This window comes from Clinocottus analis, unplaced genomic scaffold (genome assembly GCF_023055335.1).
Source record: "Clinocottus analis isolate CAN_PGR_092001 unplaced genomic scaffold, fCliAna1.0.p SCAF_4, whole genome shotgun sequence".
In the NCBI taxonomy this organism is placed as follows: Eukaryota; Metazoa; Chordata; class Actinopteri; order Perciformes; family Cottidae; genus Clinocottus; species Clinocottus analis.
Genome location: NW_027176153.1, coordinates 16768252 through 16786875, shown reverse-complemented (window position 1 = coordinate 16786875; position 18624 = coordinate 16768252). Strand labels below are relative to the sequence as shown.

The window sequence follows — 18624 nt, the reverse complement described above, 5'->3', positions numbered from 1 at the left end:
AGAGAGGGAGAGAAAGACCAAAATAGCCAGATGTACAATGCTGCACCTTTTGCTCAAATGGATGACAACAACAATGGACAGAGGAGACTATGGAGGGAGCGGGGGGGGGGGGCGGAGACAACGCAGCGCAGGGGAAATTAATATCCTGGCATTGGCCGTGCATGGAGAGCAACAGGCGCTGATGCAGCCGGGAGACGCGCCAGTCACACCAGGGCACGGCGCTAAAAAAAAAAAATAAAAAAAAAAGAAAGAAAGGGGGACGCGCAGCAGCGCCGACCCTTTGCCTGACAAGCCTCTCCGGACTGTGCAGTAAAACACACCGCGTTACATTGTCAAATAACTACCACGCTGCTCTATGTGCGCGCGGCTATACACTTGTTTTAGCTGCTCGGTGGATTTAGTCTGTTATGACACCAGTCCGCTCGTGGACGGGTCGAGACAGTGGCGAGACACAACGGCAATGTGTTGCAGGAGACACAAGGACAATGTGTTGCAGGAGTTGCCCGACTCTGAATCGTCCGCATGAACGTGTAGCTGTCGTCAAACCGGCCATACAATGTTTCTCACGAGCCGTTGCTATGGCACCCGACCACACGACAAACGGCTTTCACCAACTACTCAAAAACATGCCGCACTTTCAGCATCAAACCCGACGGTTGGTCTTACCGAGCGCCGTGTGCGGTCCACGAGCCTCCGTCTTACCTGGCGCCCGGTCCGCGTTTCCCTTTTTTAATTGTCTGGATAGCTGTTTGTTTTCCCAGGCGACGACAGCATCTCCGGGATTTTTTTTTTTTTTTTTTTTTTTTTTTTTTTTTTACCTGGGAATCCCAAACAACTTCCGGGCCCATGCTGGGATACAGACCGAATAACTGTACAACAGATCTCCTGATTCAGTGATTGTCGAATGCATCGATGCATGTCAGCTCCGGTACAGGTGGTGTAAATGTGATGAAATGTAATGCTATGAGAAGAAGGCTATACACACACGAATATTATAGGCTGCTGCGCATTCATATCTGAAAGAAATACGAGCTATGTATAGTAAGCACGCGACATTTAGGACAATTATTTATTGGAAATTCAGACACGTGTTTATGAACAAGGTCTCTTCCGGAAATGCTGGAGAATGGAGGAGGCGGATAATGTCATATTTGCGTCTACCTTTATTACGTGATCATTACATACTGTAATACTTAATTTGAGTATTTATGCTGTGAAAGAATAGGATATGTACTTTGTGTTAGTGTAGTGTTGAAAAGTAAGCAAGCAAGCGCACAGTAAAACATAACCAAAATTGTTGTGCTCAAATACTTCAGGGTGATATTACTCTAATAGCACCACAAGGTGGCAGCAATGCGCTGTTTGTGACCAACTCTGTGAACGAACCAATCAGACAGCAGCAAAATACTGCGAGCCTGTGGATACTCTTGATTTACCTTCCATGAACCATTGAAAAAACTGACTGAAAAAAGATGTTCCCTCACAACCCATTTATCCCAGTCAGTGAGGAATGAAGCGCAACTATGTGAATCGACGAGGTTTGTGTCGTTGTAGGAGGACTTCATACGCCTCATTGATCTTCACGAACATGGCCTCGGCCTCCTTGTTGGTGTTGTGGTCTGGATGCCATGTCTTGGCCAGCCCCTTATAGCTTCGAGTTATGTCTTTGAGAGAGGCCTCTTCATCCAATGAAAATACCTGCAACACAAATATATCCTGATAAACAGTGTGGAGACGATGGCATAGAAATGACAAGCTGAAAATGTTCAGACTGATGTTAACACCTTGAAGTGAAACTACCCTAACTTGTCATTTATACAGCCTTCCCAGTTATGCACTAGCTTACCTTCAGTGCCTCTTTTTCTTTCTCAGTGTACTCTTTGAGCAGTATTTCCAGCACTTTTCGCCAAGCGTCGTCATAGTACCCCCCTCCAGTAAGAACACACAGGAGCCGATATGGAATTAAAAGAATGTACTCAAACACATTTTTCAGCCAAGGCAGGAACCAGAAAATATCCAGCAGTGCTGATACACAGTCAGACAGGTAGTATAGTGTGGCTGTGGTGTTATGGAAAATACAGTAACCAATCGGAGCAGAGAAGGCCAGCCAGGCTAGACCGAGCTTGTAAAGCCGTGGACCTGGATAAAAGACAGAAATACATTCATTTAGTGGGTATTAAAGATGTAGCGAAAAGCAGTGTTACCATGATGTAAAAGAAAGTCTGTCACAGACAGGTCATGCCTCCTGTTTGCCCCTGTGTTTCTCCTTCTCCTGCCCGACTCCTACCTGGTTTCCTACCTCATTTACTTCACTCCCAGTCTGCCTTTCATCTTCTCATCGACCCAGCAAGATATCTACCCGGCTTTCCATCCACTAAACACCAGATCGTTTTTGCAACCACAGTAGTAGGTAGTAGTTTTTGGCGGCCCAGCAATTGTAACTTCTGAGTTCATTCCGCGTGTTATTGCTTTCCTGTACTCACCCTGTCTCTCTGTGCATCCATAATCCTCCTATCTGGTTCCACAACCCGCCACGCTCACACCCCACTCTGCCTGCCCTGCCTTGCTCGGCTCAGTCATCGGATGGTATTGTTATATATACATGTTATACTATATATATTATCTCACCTAGTTCCTGTGTGCTCCCAGGTGTGCATGGAGGTTTGACCCGGCGGTTCTGTGCAGCAGTGACACTGGCAGCCAGGCTTATAGGGAGAGGCGATAAGCTGCTGCCATAGAATATTGGTGAGGTTATGAGACAAGTAGTCAAAGTTTTATGTAGATCCGAAGTCTGCTGGCCAATACAGGACACTAGATGAACCCCTGCACCCACACATAAAGGCAGGACGATCAAGTAGAAGAAACTGAGGGAGCTCAGTCCAATCAGAGCCACTGTGCCAAAGTAGACCCCAACACACACCTGTCCAACAAATCTGACAGCACCTACAGGTGGAGGCACCAAAGTGGAAGGTGTTTTTCTCTCCTCTGCATCTTGATTGGCCTCACCAACATATGCAGGAATACGTATGAACTCTCTGACCCAGCCAAGCCCAAATCCTCCCAGAGTTAGCATCCATAACAGTGCATGGCTGTCTCTTCCTAAATATAAATGGTGGAGGCCCAAAGGCCCACCTGCAGCCCACAAGGCATAGGCTACCATGACACTTTTTACCATTGTTCTGCCTCAGTGGTCCCTGTTCAGGCGAATGTTAGTCATCCCGCATGAGTACCTGCAATGAAGTAACAGAATAATTTAGTCTTACCGTCTCTTGTTCTTTTATCATTAGCCAATTTTACATCATGCCTTTTGATCACATGACACATGTTAATCCCATGTACACCCATCACTTCTATGTGTTTCACATATTCCAGTTCAAGTCAGTGTTGTTCATTTTGGCATGTTTTTTCTATGAGCTGTGTGCTGCTGCATCTTGGCAAAGGGATTTTTAATCTTTGTGATCCAATGGTTAAATAATATATTATATAAGAGGGATTTGTCTTAGCTTGTGATACTCATTGTCATTTTAAGCATATTCAAAACATAGCAGGCTGTAACTCAATGTCATTACATGCCCATGTTCTGATTGAGGGAAAACAATGTTGTACAAAAAGTGGGAAACTGAGATGTTAGTTCCCAACCTTTCTCTATAGAACAATCCATAATTAAGCAAACTGACTGTTCACTGTATTTACTTTTTATACATGTAAAACATGTAAAACCTTTTCATTTTATAACTAATAAATAAGAGGTTACTTACTGAGCCCATGATTTTAAAGTCCTTATTACGATAAATCCTGTCCTATCCCTTCCGCAGTTGAAGTTCTTGCATGTTGTTGCAACAGTTGGACTTTGGATCATGATAAAGAAATTACGCTGCGGCTTCATCAACATTTCAGCCCTTTAACATCTGAACTGGTAAAATGAGGAAGGGATATTTGTGAGGGATATAGGGCACTGATTTAAGTGCTTTAAAGAATGCCTGAAGTAGTCTGTAAACATTTTAAAGAATAATGCATAGCAAACACAAATGAAGAGTATTAATACACACAAATTCTTATGTACAACAATAAAAATTTTGAGAAACAATAAAGCAAATGATCATATATTAAACATATTTCTTTAAAATTATGTTAATACAAGCATAGGAAGAAGTAAATAAAAGTAACAATTTGTAAAACATATTACTCTGAGGTTTACTCAAAGGTACATACATATTAGAATTAAAGTGTACTTGTTTGTGCAGACAGAATGGCCCATGTCAGTGTTAATATAATATTATTATACTATTTAATTATTCTTAGTTATGCATGAATGTATGAACAGCATAATCTACTAACTTACTCTACAAGTGTGACTTATATTTTAAATGTCATTATGAATTAAAATATATATATCAATGTGTAAAGTAACTAGTAATTATAGCTGTCATATTAATGAAGTGGAGTAGAAGCTAAAATATTTCCCTCTCAAATAGGGGAGTAGTGTAAGAGTAAAGTAGGCTAAGTACCTCAGAACTGCATCTGTATTTATGTTGCCTACAGCAGGTCTGTGCTTACTGTACTGTACATAGGCAGAATATATTTCAGTATCAATTCATTGATTCTCTATCAGGCACTTCTAGGCCAACAAAGAGAACATGCAGGGAAATACATAAACATTGTTATGTTTGATCGGCATCTCTATTATGGTAACTATGTGCACACACCTTTGGATATGAGTAACATATGAACAATGTGATGATGACGCTGGAGAATTTATTAGCAAATTATTGGTGATTGACAGCTACCTGCAGCTACCTGTAGGGATTTTGGGGCCCCGCCCCTCTGTTTGTGTTCGGTTGGCCCCGCCCCCAGAGGACCCTTCCCTGTTCGTCTTTTATTACAGACTCCTCGCTAGCACCAGGCTAGCTCAGCTATTTAAATGCCACTGGGTTACACAGCCACACATCCCTGGCTCTACTAACAAGATGTACCATGTTTTAACTTTTTAACCAGTCACGCCAGCGCTCTTGAGCCTGAGCTTACTGTTATGGTGTCGGAGAATGGAAACGGACGACGTGTCGGTTCGAGAGCAACTTTTCCACAACCGCGTCCGGGAGACCATAGTAAGTAACCCGTCGGTTAATATGCATATGAGGAGGACAATGCGACCAGACTCCTGCAGAGCCACGTCGTTTCTTTATTTGTTTAAGTCTCACATTTCAGCAACTGGGAAAAATAACATACACAAATGAATTCAACCTGCTTTTCAGGTCATTTATGTTTGTACGGGGTTTTCAGCTGAACTTCTGCAACGTTACATGTACACGGAGGAAGCTGGTCAGTAGGCAGCTTGAGGGTTTCGTGTGCCATCAAAAAGCATACTTGTATCCTGTAGCTCTTTCTTTAGAGTTTTTAACCACCGCTTTTCAAATTTGTATCTGTTTGCCATCAGTTGGACTTTGCTGTAAACTGTACTGGTTATTGCCAGTGGCTGACTCAGTTTTGTGCAACACCCTGTTGAACTTCAGTCAGATCAACATTGTAGTTACAGCAAGGCACATGGTTAATGACCTTTAACTCCCCACAAGTACAGTAAGATCGCATTGGCAGTTTATTTCGTGATATTGGTATTACTGCTAATGCAGTGTTGCAAATACAAACAACTGTTCAAGTCCGTGGTTGACTTGTCAATTTGTCCTGGTTTTGCTCTGCTGCAAATAGATAAATAAAAGCTAAATGTATTCCTGTGCCTTTTGAAAAAAAAAAAAAGAGCTGCTGTAGATTAGGCCAGTAAAAGGGGGTACTTTTCCAACAGAATTATGTTATGTAAAAATGATTGATCCTTTGGGAGGTTAAGTCATTACAACAGCAACTACAAGTGAAGCCAAAAGATCTTTTTCAGAGAATACCATTTCAATTTCATGGCAGAAAAATAAAAGGTGTAACCAATAACCTCAATAATGACTGCATTGTATTTAGGTGTCCCTGTTTCAGGGCTCTAATATTGTATTGGGCAGTTAATGGGACTGAGCCATCATTCGTTAGTGTCATTAGTTACACCTGTGCGTTTCCTGCTGTGGTAGTCAGTTTTGGCTGTGAAATCGCTTTAAAGTGTAAAAACATCCAAAGCAAAAAAATCTGACTCAATTTTTAAGATATTTTTTTTTAAGGTTATATTCTCCAATTCAAGTGGTATTTTTAAATGTAAGTTAGCAGTGACTACATAGCATCACGGGCAGAAATTGATTAGATCCTCTGGTCGTGGATCGTGGTTAACTGGATTGTGGTCCATGCCCACTACTCATTATATTAATAATCATTGAATGTGCTGTAACTCTGTTGCATTGTACATTCTGTACCCATGATATCTATTGCTTCTGTCCATTTGGGGAGTGGGATCCTCCTCTGCTCCTGAAGGTGTCTTCCTTTTTTCCCTGTGAAAGGTATTTGTAGAGGGAGTTTTTTTTCTGATTTTGATTTTTTTGTTGTATTTTTCCCGATGTGAGGTCCTGGGACAGGGTTGTCGTATGTGTACAGATTGTAATGCCCTCTGAGACAAATTTGTGATTTTTGAAAATATTCAATATTCTGTATTGAAAATAGTCTAGACGAACGCATGAAAATTAGTAGCAGACATATTTTCAATTGTGTAGACTTAATTTCAACAAGCAACAATAAGTGCTCATATGTGTTCTTGTGACCTTGTTTTGTCATTGTCCCTTTCACCTCAAGACCTAATGCTATTTGTCTACACAGCCTTCTTAAGCCACTGGCTGGCCTCCAGCTTACCATCTCTGCTCAGTGCTCCCTGTCAGGCCTATCAGCTGCCTCTGCATCTTTTGTTATTAATGGCTTTAGGCCGAGCTTATTATTGTTCAACTAATTTTGAAGAGAGCATGTGGTAGTAGTATACAGTGGTAGTATTTCGCATAGCAAAGCATCCGACAGAGAGATGTGGGGTGGTAAATAAAATCTAATCTAATTTGTGTACATCAAAAAGTAGAAAACGCTTCAACTTATAAGATTAATAAAACAGATTGTGTAAAATTGCCTGCAAAAGATGCATTTTTAAAATATATTTTTAGCTCTAATACAAATCTAATCTCCTTTCAAAAGATATCTTTGAGTACTAATCTAAAACCTACAGTCTGCAAACGCTCTTCTCTTATGTCCAAGCTTCCAGAAACTAATCGGATGAGATTTCAAATGCAAACTTAACAAAACATTTGGATATTGAAATGGTGTGTAATTGATTAATTATCATAATCTTAGACCAATGTGACCTATATAACACATTTGTGATGTATCCCTGCAGTAATCTCTGTGCTGAGAAGGCAGACTCATTTACGTAATGCTAGTGCTCCGTGTGATATATTGTTGGAGCACAGACGCATGTTAAAATGTTGTGCTTGAACGGCATGAAAAAAGCAGTAACTATATGAAGTGTTGACTTTATACAAATTTTAGTCGGAAGCTTCAAAGTATCACTAGTTGGTGGCAGACAGTAATTCTTTCTAAATTATGAATACTTCATCACATTACATTCACTTTATGTCAAACAAAAGAGAAACACAATTTCAAGTCTTCTGTATGTTTGCACAAATGGTAAAAGACTTTTGAGATGATATTGATTATGCCTTTTTTTATTTGGAAGAAACCATAACAAGTAAACATGCAGCAAACATGTTATTGAGGCCAAATGTCCATTTTCACTTGAGCTAATGCAGTTTTGTAGATCGTCTTGGATCAGAGTCTCTGGAAAGAGTAACAGGTATAGATTGAAGACATTGTCGATTGTAAGATGCTTTTGTAAATGTCCTGCTGTGGGACTAATAAAGTATTATCTTATCTTAAACATTTGAGACGTGAGTACACACCCAATGCCCACACCCTGAGCCTAGAAACTTTGAGGAAGGATCAATGATCAGCAGAATAAAAGGGTACGATAAGTATGAACACGTGACACCCAGCATCAGAACGCATAAAATATCAAAGTCACCATGAGAAAAGTACCATGTTATATTTAAAAGACATGGTCAAGAGTAATCAGAACATATATTGCCCAATACAAATCAAATCATACAAATGTCTTACTTAGAAATCCCTTTCTGTTGGACCTTTTGAGGGAGATTAATGATCAAATCTGCATCTTACTTTTGTGTCAGTTTAGCTTTTAAGGAAGCTGTATAATGGTTTTGTTGTTGGAAAATGACACACTGTCAATGTTGATTTAATATTTTCATGGAGACACTTGCCAAACTGGAATTTCAGTTGTTACTTCTCTGAAATGAAGATATCAAATGTTGTTTGACACATTCCAGTAAAATGATCCAAACACTTGACACTACAAGCTGCCCACCTTTTGGATTAGGAAGGCTTTTCCTGTGAAACATTTCAAGTTATTTCTGGATGTTTAATACATCTTGAATAGGTCTTTCCTAATCTATCCTCTTACTTAAACAAATGCCGTCATGCTTTGCTTGAAACTGGACAAGAGGCTGGGTGCCCCTGAAATAACACACTCGAGAGTCCACTTGACATTTTGCAAGGATGTTCTGTGCCAATGCCAACTTCTTGTTTTTTTTTTTGTTTCGTTTTTTTATTATTAGAGAATCTAAAAGAAGATGTGACGTGAACATATTTGAGCTTCAATGTTTTTAGCTTGAGTCTGCACAAAGATGTTTAGGTTACTCTGTGAATCTTAAAATTCTCTGAGTGACCTCTGAGCCCAGGGGCTTTGTGTTCAGCACAAAGATCTTTTCAAACTCTATTCTCAGTGGCCTGCTATGCGTTGCCAGCTCTCAACATTGCCGATCAGCATGGTGTTATAAGTGCTATTCCACCCCTGCACCTATTTTTCACCCCAAATGCATCCTTTGTTTCCTGCTTTTCCTTTTGTTGGATTAACCATGGCAAATTAGACTGCATAATTGAACAATTTTGCAGACTGAGCTGATGAGTTATGTACAGTCCATTGTTGTTTGTGTGATGTAGCTGGTATATGTTTCTGATGATCGTTCCCACTTACAGTATAGTACTGCAGTTCTCATCAGATGACATTTTGATGTTTGTGTGAAATATAATTGTTTTCTAGCCATATGCATATGAATTTTTGTTTACATTCTGAATTGGGTCAATGTCTGGCACTTCCTGGAGCCATACAGGGGAAGGGGGCTGTATGCCCCTACCCCAACTCCATTTGTTATTGTAGCCGACCATATGTCTCAATAATTAATTTCAAAAATATCCTTTTGTTATGCATTTAGAACAATAGAAACACTGATTTTAAATGCACCTTGTCCCCCATGAATAGTTTCGACATACTAAAAGAAATGAAAAAATTGAATGATGAATTTTTAGGCTTTTTGCTCATTAAGGAACTTGTTATGTTTACATGCATTTAAGAAACTGGTTTCACACCTGTTACGGTTGTAATGTTGTCAGATGTCTGTCATTCTCCAGAGGGCCTCTCTCTCTGTTTGGTGCTGTTGTTACCGCAGGGGAAAGCTTCCTGCTACCTTGCTGTGCTCCCTCTCAGCTGCCATGTGGACATGTTTTGTGATCTGGCAACATCAATTCATTCATCGGTGCTCTGCATCTCCGACGTTGAATGGTTTAACATGACATTTAGTGCAGCTGAGGTTGACAGGAATTCAGTCAGCCTCAGCTGGACTTTAATGACTAATGCTAACATGGTATTCGAGCAGCTGAGCCAAGATGGTATTCTAGCAGCTGAGCCACAGTAGATCCTACAATGTTCGCTGCAGAGAAAGAATAAACCATTTGGATTTTGACAACTAGGCCCATTCATTGTCCAGTAGGGGTGATGATAGAATAGTAAAGTTGTTTCTCAAAATTGTAACCATAGAACAACTTTGTTTTATGGTTTTGAAATGATCACTACAGACCTGTGGTACAGCACGCATGATCATTAAGTTTTAGTCTTGTTTGGTATTCTTCCAATCACCCAATATTCAATGGCACAGAGGAGTGAATGCACCCTCTAATCACTCAGTTTTTATTGGATACTCATTATTGTACCACATAGAGCACAGATGTGTTTGGGATGTGTCTGTCAATTTGGTTGCTGTGACAAAGGCATTTTTGTTTTATCCTGATAAATATTTAAGTTTTTGTTGAGTTTGTTTGTCTGAACGATGACGCTGTGTTCACGGTCTGTCCACTGCATGAAGTGTAGAACCAGAGGTAATCTTACCGATGCAGAGATAGATTTTTGTTGTGTTTTTGGAACTGTTCTCGTGTTTTGTGTGTTGATCATACAAGCAATTTACTTAAGTCTTTGAGGTGGAATGTTGAGAGCTTTGCCAGACAGCTGATTGCTGAGTGAATTTAGGTTTAGCCTGAATTTGGTGGTAGATTTAGTGTAATGTCAGAAAATGATTTTTATAAGTACTGTGTGGGCTGTGTGTCACTGGTATTAACCCTTTTTCTTTTTCTACCCTTAATCCATCCGAGTTCACCCAGTTTGCTCTTTGTTGAAATAGAGCGGTAATCTTCACTCTCCATCTGTCCCTCTTGACCTTGGCTGAATGGTGACTGTTTTTGGCTTTTTGCATCTGTTTTATTTCTTGCTATTTCTCCACACAAAACAGAATATTCTATGAGGAACAAATCTGTTGCAGCAGTGATTGTATGCTTGCCATCTCTTCTGCGCTCCCTGTGCCGTCTCCATTTCTTCCGGATGTTTTTGGTATCTTTGCTATGTATCCACCCCCGCTTTTGAGACCTATCAGAATTTACTAAATCGGAGATGAGCCAACCTAAATAAATATGTGGCTCATCAATAGTATTGGACAGAGCACGACAGCTTGTTTATAAGGCTGCACTTCGTTTATGCAATTAGCTGTGTAAACAAGTGAAACAAATAACACTTTCTTTTTCATGGTCTGTCTCCTCTGCAGATCTGTGTGCTCCTGTTTACATGCCTCTACATGGTGTCCTACCTCATACTTACCCATTTCAAGAAGACTGCAGAGTTTGTCACAGGTGAGTTTTATAATAACTGTTGCCCTAGATTTTAACAGGTGTATCAAACACTACATTTCTGTTTTAAGTAAATAGTCTCTGAGTTATATTTTGTGAAGGGTACATGGATGTAAGAGGAAACAGACTCATTTTAACCTTACCTGAAGATTAATCTTAAATTTAGCTGAATCTCAGACGAGCAATACAATTAATATTTTTGTATTTTACAAACCTCACTCAACATGTTTCTAAAGGATTCTTAGTGGGCTTTACTGGCAGAAATGGAATATAATATTTATAACTATGTTTTCATTAGTGTGTAATCACCTGAAACTAAGAACAAAACACCATCTGTATTGTTTTTACATTACCTGAAGGCCAATCTAGCTCTCTAACATACTTGGAAAGGATTGAGCGGACGGGTGTCGAGTTGGATGCAACCTCATAACCAAATGCAACAAAATCCCAAACATTGTTCGTACATTTGTGTCAGAAAGAACATCTTTTCTTATGCATAGCTATCTTTAGATGTGAATATTAGCTGTTTGCTGTGCATGTATGTGCATATATAGTAGCTTAAGTTGAAACACTTTCAGGATTGCACATTTCAACCCAGGCTCTGAACTTTGGCTGGAGCAGTCCAGAGGTGCAGAAGGTGTGTTTTTATGTAACCTATAACCACTGCTTCAGGCGGTAACCTTGGGGAACAGGATGGAGGGAGGGCAGTGAAGAATGTGGCTACAATAAATACATGGTTCTGCTTTTGAGGCCCCCTCTACTTGGACAAAAACATATCAAAGGAGATCTTTTTTCAGTAATCTTAAACTGTACAACATCATCATGAAACTTTCTTAATTCGTCATTGATTTGTTAATGTTCATATTTAACATCTTTGTAGCTGACAAGTATTTGCCGAAGTGCAAGAAATCTCATTCACTTAAATTTGAAATAAGTTGTTTAATGTTTAAACTAAGAAGCTCTTTAAAGTTCTGCAACGTGACTGCATTGGCAGTTGCATAATGAATTAAATAACTTGCTACTATTGAAAGCACATGTAGGAAATCCAACTAGCCAGGTCTCTACTCTGCTGTGGCTGGGTTGGGTTGAAACCTGTGAAATGGCCATCTCTTTCTTTTTAATCTGAGAGGCAAGACCTGCTTTGTACTAACCCAGCGTTGTAAATGTTGTCAGTTCATCATAAACAACAGCAGAGCAGTTGTGCCCTGGAGCTCAATGCAGATTGTGCAATACTCTCTACAGAGTTGTTTTTGACTTGAGGGAGTCAAGAACTGGTTTCGCTCCTCATTATTAGAAAAAAGTTTGCATAAGGAGAAAATAGACTACCATGTACTATGTTGCACAAAACAACTTGGGAAAGTATGGTTTAAAGATAAAGCATGTTGCATGCAAGTTTACAGGAGGGATACAGGGGGATTTTAGGGAGGGTTTTGGAAATAAGCTTGCATGTACAGATGGGTCCCTTTCACACCCCTAAAAACTTTGCTCTTTGCAGTTTCCTACATATGTAATTCAGTCTTTACTCAAGTGCTCGTCTTTCTTGAACAGAATGTTCCCAACATGTTCGTCCCCCAATCACTCCCAACTCTGAGGCCAGTGAGACTTGTCACTATTACACCTTTCCCCTATATATCCCCCTATATATTTTTGTATATACAGCACACACGCACTGCTCAGACTTGTAATAATATTGTATCTTTAATGTTTTGGATTAACCCGCATTTAAGCCTTCGTCTGTTACAAAGTTATTGCAAATGAGATGACTACTCATTGGCAACTTATCCTTGTCAAAATATAGATGTAAAAACAAATTGTCTGAATCACTTGTCACAGATTAAAACCTACTTATTTATCTACTTTTTCAGATGATATTGAAGATGCCACCGTCAACAAGATTGCGTAAGTAATTATTTACAGATTCACAACAATCTACTCTCACTTGCTCCCTTTGAGCAGATACCTTTGACAGCATGACATGTAGTGGCCTGAGGCTATTTAGTTGTAGATTGATTGCCCCGTGTGTGTGTTTATGTGATTGGGATGAGGGCACTTCAGTGTCACTTTGCCCTTTGTTCCTACACGCTGGCGCTGTATTACCACTCAGTTCTCGACACCTAAACTATGGTGTTAGTATGAGGCCGTGTGACTTCACTATTTTATGTTTACTGTTTATTTCCTTCTCCCAGGCTGTGGTTGTGTACGTTCACCCTGTCTGTTGCAGTGTGTGCTGTGCTCCTTCTCCCCATCTCCATTCTGTCCAATGAAGTGCTGCTCACCTTCCCACAGAGCTACTACATGCAGTGGCTTAATGGATCCCTTATCCACGGTACATCTTAATGCTTTTATAAGTTGACAACACCAAACCGTTGATGATCACTACATGTCAAACGGCAGAAGGCCTTACTTGGTCTATAACTGGGTCACTGGTGGCTACCTCCAAATCAATTCACTACAGGCCTGAGTCCAAATGGATAATTGCTATGGACAGAGTGGCTGTGTGCAGAGCCATGTTCCAACTTTTGCTTTCGCTCGGTTTGGCTTTCCAACTCCAAACCAACTACAATGCATTTTTTTAAATTGAGCAATTGAGATGTAAAGTAATAGGTTGTGACGCCCAAAAGTAAACCAGGCCTGTATTGTTGTTTCATGCAGGAATCGTTCCTATTATATCACGTCTTTTTAAAAAAAAACTTTTTATTTGTTGCACGTTCTTGCTTATTAGCACATGTGACTGGGTTGGCAGTCTTGTGGTGCTACACAGCTTGGTGGGACTATATCTCACAGTGGGACTGCCAAAATGCTTCGCTGCTATTTTATCCCTAATGAACATTAACACAAAACACTAACATTCTGAACATCTCTCTTCCTCTCGTCAGGATTGTGGAACCTAGTTTTTCTTTTCTCCAATTTGTCTCTGGTCTTTCTCATGCCCTTTGCCTACTTCTTCACTGAGTCTGAAGGATTTGCAGGATCCAGAAAGGTACCAGTTTTGACATTCCCTCAAACATGCCATGTAATTAAGAATGTAAATTGACAGCTTAACACAGTGTGTCATGTTTGTGTAGGGGGTTATGGCACGAGTCTATGAAGCAGTTGTGCTGCTGCTGCTGCTGGCTCTACTTGTGCTGGGCATTGTTTGGGTTGCATCAGCCCTCCTCCACGACAACGTAGCTAGGAAAAGCCTCTATGGTGAGTCACATGCATTACACTTGAAGATCCCTCCGCAACAATTGGTTCTTACAAATTGTTTAATATGGTTGCTTTTATTCTTCCCTGAATTAAAGACCTATGGGAGTATTACCTTCCTTATCTGTACTCGGGCATCTCCCTGTTTGGAGTGTTGCTGCTTTTGCGTAAGCATATCTCATTCACAATTACCTGAGCAGCTCATTAAGCATATGACACTTGCTGATCACCGTCTGTGTTTCCCTCCACAGTGTGCACTCCCTTTGGATTGTCCCGGATGTTCAGTGTAACTGGCAGCCTTTTAGTCAAACCGCGGGTGAGTCACAGACCCAGTGACTACACTTACCACCACAGTTGTCTTGAGCCTGTGAACTAAATTGACAGATTTTTCTTGTCCCCCCTCAGCTGTTGGAAGATATAGAAGATACTTTGAGCTGCACCACATTTGAGGAAGACTCTCTCTCCAGGAAACTGAAACGTGAGTGTGCCACCACGATCCCAGTCCTTTTCCATTGTCTAAAGCTGACTGACTGACTGTCTATCATGTGTTGTGGTCTGACATTAAGGTGGCAGTACGACATCATGCTGGGTCAAGCTAAACATGGAGGCTATGAAAAAAGAGTACCTGACAGTACAGAGCAAGCGCATTGCCCTGGGTAAGGTTGATTACCTGGCTTTTGCATAGGAGTTACATCGTATAATGATTTTGTTCTTGTACTCATTTATTATTGATCCTGATTTCCTCATAGAACTGCGGAGGAAAGCGTCCCCCTGGCAGCGAAATTTGGGCTATCCACTGGCCATGCTTGGGCTCCTCGCACTGACGGTACATGCTTATTGATTTATTCTCACAGGTTGTTTTACATCATTTACTAACGTAGGTGGTGGTTTTAATTGCAGCATAATTACTGTTCATGTCTCTTCAGGTGATGTGTGTTCTGATGGTCTGTTTCAATGTGTTGGAATTGCTCCTGGATGACACGGCTATGCCCCGAGGAATGGAGGTGAGGATTTAAGCTGGTGCACATTTCATGCTTGGCGTGCCACTGCCAGTCATCTGTGTACACTGTTGATTGTTATTTTTGTGGGTTTTAGGACCCTCACCTTGGGATGGCCTCCTTCTCCATGTTTGGCTCACTAGGCGCTGCAGTTCAAGTCATCCTTATCCTGTATCCTTTTTATACCATTCACCTGCAAGTGTCTGTATGTGCACACAGTTAACTTGCCTTGTCCTGTCCATTGGGCTCCGACTTGGCCTCTTACAGACCTAAGGGTTTTGTGTTGAGTCATGCTGTTACATCCATACATTTATAAAGCATTAATAATTCACTGTTAATCTCCAAGTACATTAGTCTTATAGTGTTGCCCTTAACATTGATTTCAGCTATCTGATGGTGTCCTCTGTGGTAGGTTTCTATAGTTCTCCTCTCTTCACTGGCCTCCTGCCTCGTGCACAGGACACCAACCTCACACAGGTATACAACCTTTTACATGAATCTTATCTTGCAGTGATAAATAACCAGTAATTTGTGATCTTCTGTTTATAACTCTGTATGATCTATTGAAAAGTACTACATTTCTGTTCTTTTCAGATAATTGCAAACTGTGTTTCACTGCTTATTCTAAGCTCAGCACTGCCAGTGTTTTCACGCACACTTGGTAAGGACATGGCATGGATGGCAAATGCAATATTTATCAAAGACTGCACTCAGCTCCTAGCTCCATACTTTATTCTGATTCTGAGCAGATTTTGAGTGTGCGTTCACAATGAAATAGTAGACAAAACATTCAAAGTGCTCTTTCTTTTTATAAGTTGCATAGCGTTGTATAGTAACTGCATATGATGTATAAGAGAGAACTATACATTTACAAGTGGTTTCAAGCACATGCATGATTATAGTGCACATTTAGTATGTAGTACAGAGTGGCTTGTAGTTTTAGTAATGCCCACAAGAGGGCATCTATTTGCCACTAATACTGGAGCTGCAGGTGAGGGCTGGCTTGAGCAGTTAATTAAAACCTTTTTCTTTTGCATTGTTAGGGATCACACGCTTTGATCTACTGGGAGACTTTGGTCGGTATAACTGGCTGGGGAACTTCCACATTGTCTTCCTGTACAACATGCTGTTTGCTGGACTGACCTCCGCCTCCCTGATCAAGACGGTGACCTGGGCTGTACAGACAGAGCTCATGCGTGCCTTTGGTCAGTCTACATTCATTTCGATTTTTGGAAGCAATGTGTGTTTGGGATTCTGTTGTACTGAAAATCCAGTGCACTTGGGTAGCCATGTCATACGTTTTCCAACCTTTGGCCCCATTTCCCTATGGGTTTGTCTCTCTTCCTCAGATAGAAAGAACACAATTATTTCAGGAAAGTGTAAAGGGACATGAGCAGAGTCAGGTCTCCTTGGGGACCTTCAGGCACACCGCCCTAGACCCCTCCTAACACACACACACACACACACACTCTCTCCACCCAACACAAACAAGAGCTCAGAACACACACACACACACACACACACACACACACACACACACACACACACACACACACACACACACACACAGTCCCTTTCCTCACAGTACTGATAGCATCTCTGCACCATGGCAGTTCTCCTGCACTTTCCCATTGCCTCCCAACTCACTTTTGTTCTGTGATTAATAGACTTTCGTTTCATCTAGATCACTATTTTCCTTAGGTCTGCAAGTTAAGTGCTCCACCTTGTGATTGTATGTGAAGTTATTGTCCCTTTTTTTTGTTTTACTTTGTATACAGGTCTCCACAGACTGCCTTTAACAGTGTCACGCTCCACCGTCCCCTTCAGACTTCTCCTGGCCAGTGGACTGTCAAAAATCCAGTGACTTTTCCTCCTCGTCTCTCCTAACCTTTAGAAACTGAGCCACTTCAAATGTGCACCTATTGGATTAAAGACATTCGCTATTCAGACACTTTGCCAGTTGCTACTTGGTTCATGTCTCCCTGTGCAAAGACACTGGAGAAGGTGACGAGTCTGCCTGCACCGTGTCCAGTGGGAGCTTTGCTTGAAGCTTTAACGACCAATGCATCAGGGTCCAATTTTTGTGTGCGTTTTTGCCTGCAGGGACAAGTATGCAAGCGGTTAGTTAGCTGAGTGATCGTTACAACTGGAACAAGGGGAAAAGGGATTTAAGTGGACCATGAGTGAGCAATCCTCCCATCAAACCGGAGGAAAAAGAAAAGAGGATCTAGTGGGATAGCCGTTGTTCAGTTGACACATGTGAAAGTCAGCAGAGTTATTTTGAAATATGACATTGCAACTGCAACGAAATTTCCTCTTCCTCCTGCAGGTCGATTTGAGTGCACTTTCTTTCTGTGCCCTTTGGTTGTACCACTATTTTAAGATTGGGAATGTGTTTGGTGGTCCAGTCTGCTCCAGTGTTATGTAAATTAATAAGAGGAAATTGGGAGTAAATGGGAAACAGAGTACCTTGTCTATCTATGGATCGGTTACACAGGGAATTTGTGAGTGAGGTAATAATCTCAGTGCTCGAGCACTTTTACAAATCCAGTTTTAGTAGAGTTAAGAACTTTTTTTTTGTGGTGATTCACCATTAAGCAGGGTTTCTACTTTTTGATGACAATAAGTTTACTAAGTCTGGGGATGACTCATTAATTTACAAATACTCTAAAAAGAAAGCTTTACTCTTTGTGCAAACTTTTGAAAGCCATGTGACACTCACGAGGAGGAACTTCTGCCTTTGACCAATCAAACTGTGAATTTATGTGGGACAGTGCAATATTTGATAAGTAAACGCACAGTTTTTAACCTGATAAAATGATTTCTAAATGTTCTGCATGGTTTCTTTTGATATTCTGTGAAGTATTTTTCTCATCTCAAACATCTTTGAAGCTTAGAATAGTATCAAGAAGCAAATGTGACCATCAAGCCATGCAATCTTCCTGGTATCAGTTTTTATATTTTGATAAATTCTGTGATCTCATCATTTACAATGTGTTGGTGACCCTGTGTCACAGTTTGTCTTTGCTGCTGTATCAGCAGGTTAATAGCTGTTGGTTTCACCAGCAGGGGGCAGTGTCTCTCAAACCCAACTCTAGCATCTGTGTCATGAGTCTCTCCTTAGTTATTTTATGCTCTATATCTATATAGAGCACTCTAAAGTTTACTAAGTGTCATAAATTTCTGGGAATTTTCTGTTTTTTGGGAACATAGAGTTTATGATGGACTGTATTTATGGGGATTTTGTGATCTATACTTCACATGTTTACTATTAGGATTTTTAACCGCTGTTGAACGTGATACAGTTGAGACAAAAAATCTTGAGTTGTTCTCAAGGATAAAAAAATTGTATGTATGTTTTACTTTTTAAAAAGCTCATGTTTGAGATTTTCTCATCAGACTTTTCAACCATTGTTTTATGAGCAAAAAGCAATAAAATCATCTTTTTCTAAAA

The 18624-nt window shown here is 40.5% G+C and overlaps 3 protein-coding genes across 5 annotated transcripts in view; 1 reads left to right on the top strand and 2 right to left on the bottom strand.

The window, feature by feature from the left end:
* The window catches only part of ikzf4 (IKAROS family zinc finger 4), an 11363-nt gene extending 10515 nt beyond the window's left edge, over positions 1–848 (bottom strand). The window contains exon 1 of one of the 2 annotated variants that reach the window (XM_068596999.1): positions 667–848. The gene's annotated coding sequence lies outside the window, so the exon portion shown is untranslated. The remainder of the gene's footprint in view (positions 1–666) is intronic. The other variant, XM_068597001.1, reaches the window with a different exon arrangement.
* Positions 618–18624, top strand: lmbr1l (limb development membrane protein 1-like). Of its 2 annotated transcripts, none has more exons than XM_068597003.1 (17): positions 618–934; positions 10905–10989; positions 12852–12885; positions 13173–13312; positions 13863–13966; positions 14052–14175; positions 14271–14339; positions 14424–14488; positions 14578–14650; positions 14739–14828; positions 14922–14998; positions 15099–15176; positions 15268–15341; positions 15557–15647; positions 15765–15831; positions 16214–16375; positions 16949–18624. In XM_068597003.1, exons 1-17 carry the CDS (start codon positions 905–907, stop codon positions 17032–17034), a joined length of 1449 nt encoding a protein of 482 aa, XP_068453104.1. In that variant the 5' UTR covers positions 618–904; the 3' UTR covers positions 17035–18624. The 2 variants fall into 2 exon arrangements, with proteins under 2 accessions (XP_068453104.1, XP_068453103.1); XM_068597002.1 differs by lacking the exon at positions 618–934 and adding an exon at positions 4880–5105.
* Positions 1522–3217, bottom strand: dnajc22 (DnaJ (Hsp40) homolog, subfamily C, member 22). The gene is made up of 3 exons (XM_068597005.1): positions 2629–3217; positions 1847–2139; positions 1522–1698 (listed from the first exon to the last, which is right to left on the bottom strand). Exons 1-3 carry the CDS (start codon positions 3173–3175, stop codon positions 1522–1524), a joined length of 1017 nt encoding a protein of 338 aa, XP_068453106.1. The 5' UTR covers positions 3176–3217.

Coding starts and splice junctions, on each gene's coding strand:
- lmbr1l (XM_068597002.1), top strand. CDS start 5,043: ATGGAAACGGACGACGTGTCGGTTCGAGAGCAACTTTTCCACAACCGC. Junction 15,177..15,267: donor CTATGCCCCGAGGAATGGAG/GTGAGGATTTAA, acceptor TGTGGGTTTTAG/GACCCTCACCTTGGGATGGC. Junction 15,832..16,213: donor AGTGTTTTCACGCACACTTG/GTAAGGACATGG, acceptor TTGCATTGTTAG/GGATCACACGCTTTGATCTA.
- dnajc22 (XM_068597005.1), bottom strand. CDS start 3,175: ATGGTAAAAAGTGTCATGGTAGCCTATGCCTTGTGGGCTGCAGGTGGG. Junction 2,140..2,628: donor TGGGAGCACACAGGAACTAG/GTGAGATAATAT, acceptor TCTTTTATCCAG/GTCCACGGCTTTACAAGCTC. Junction 1,699..1,846: donor AAGAAAAAGAGGCACTGAAG/GTAAGCTAGTGC, acceptor TTTGTGTTGCAG/GTATTTTCATTGGATGAAGA.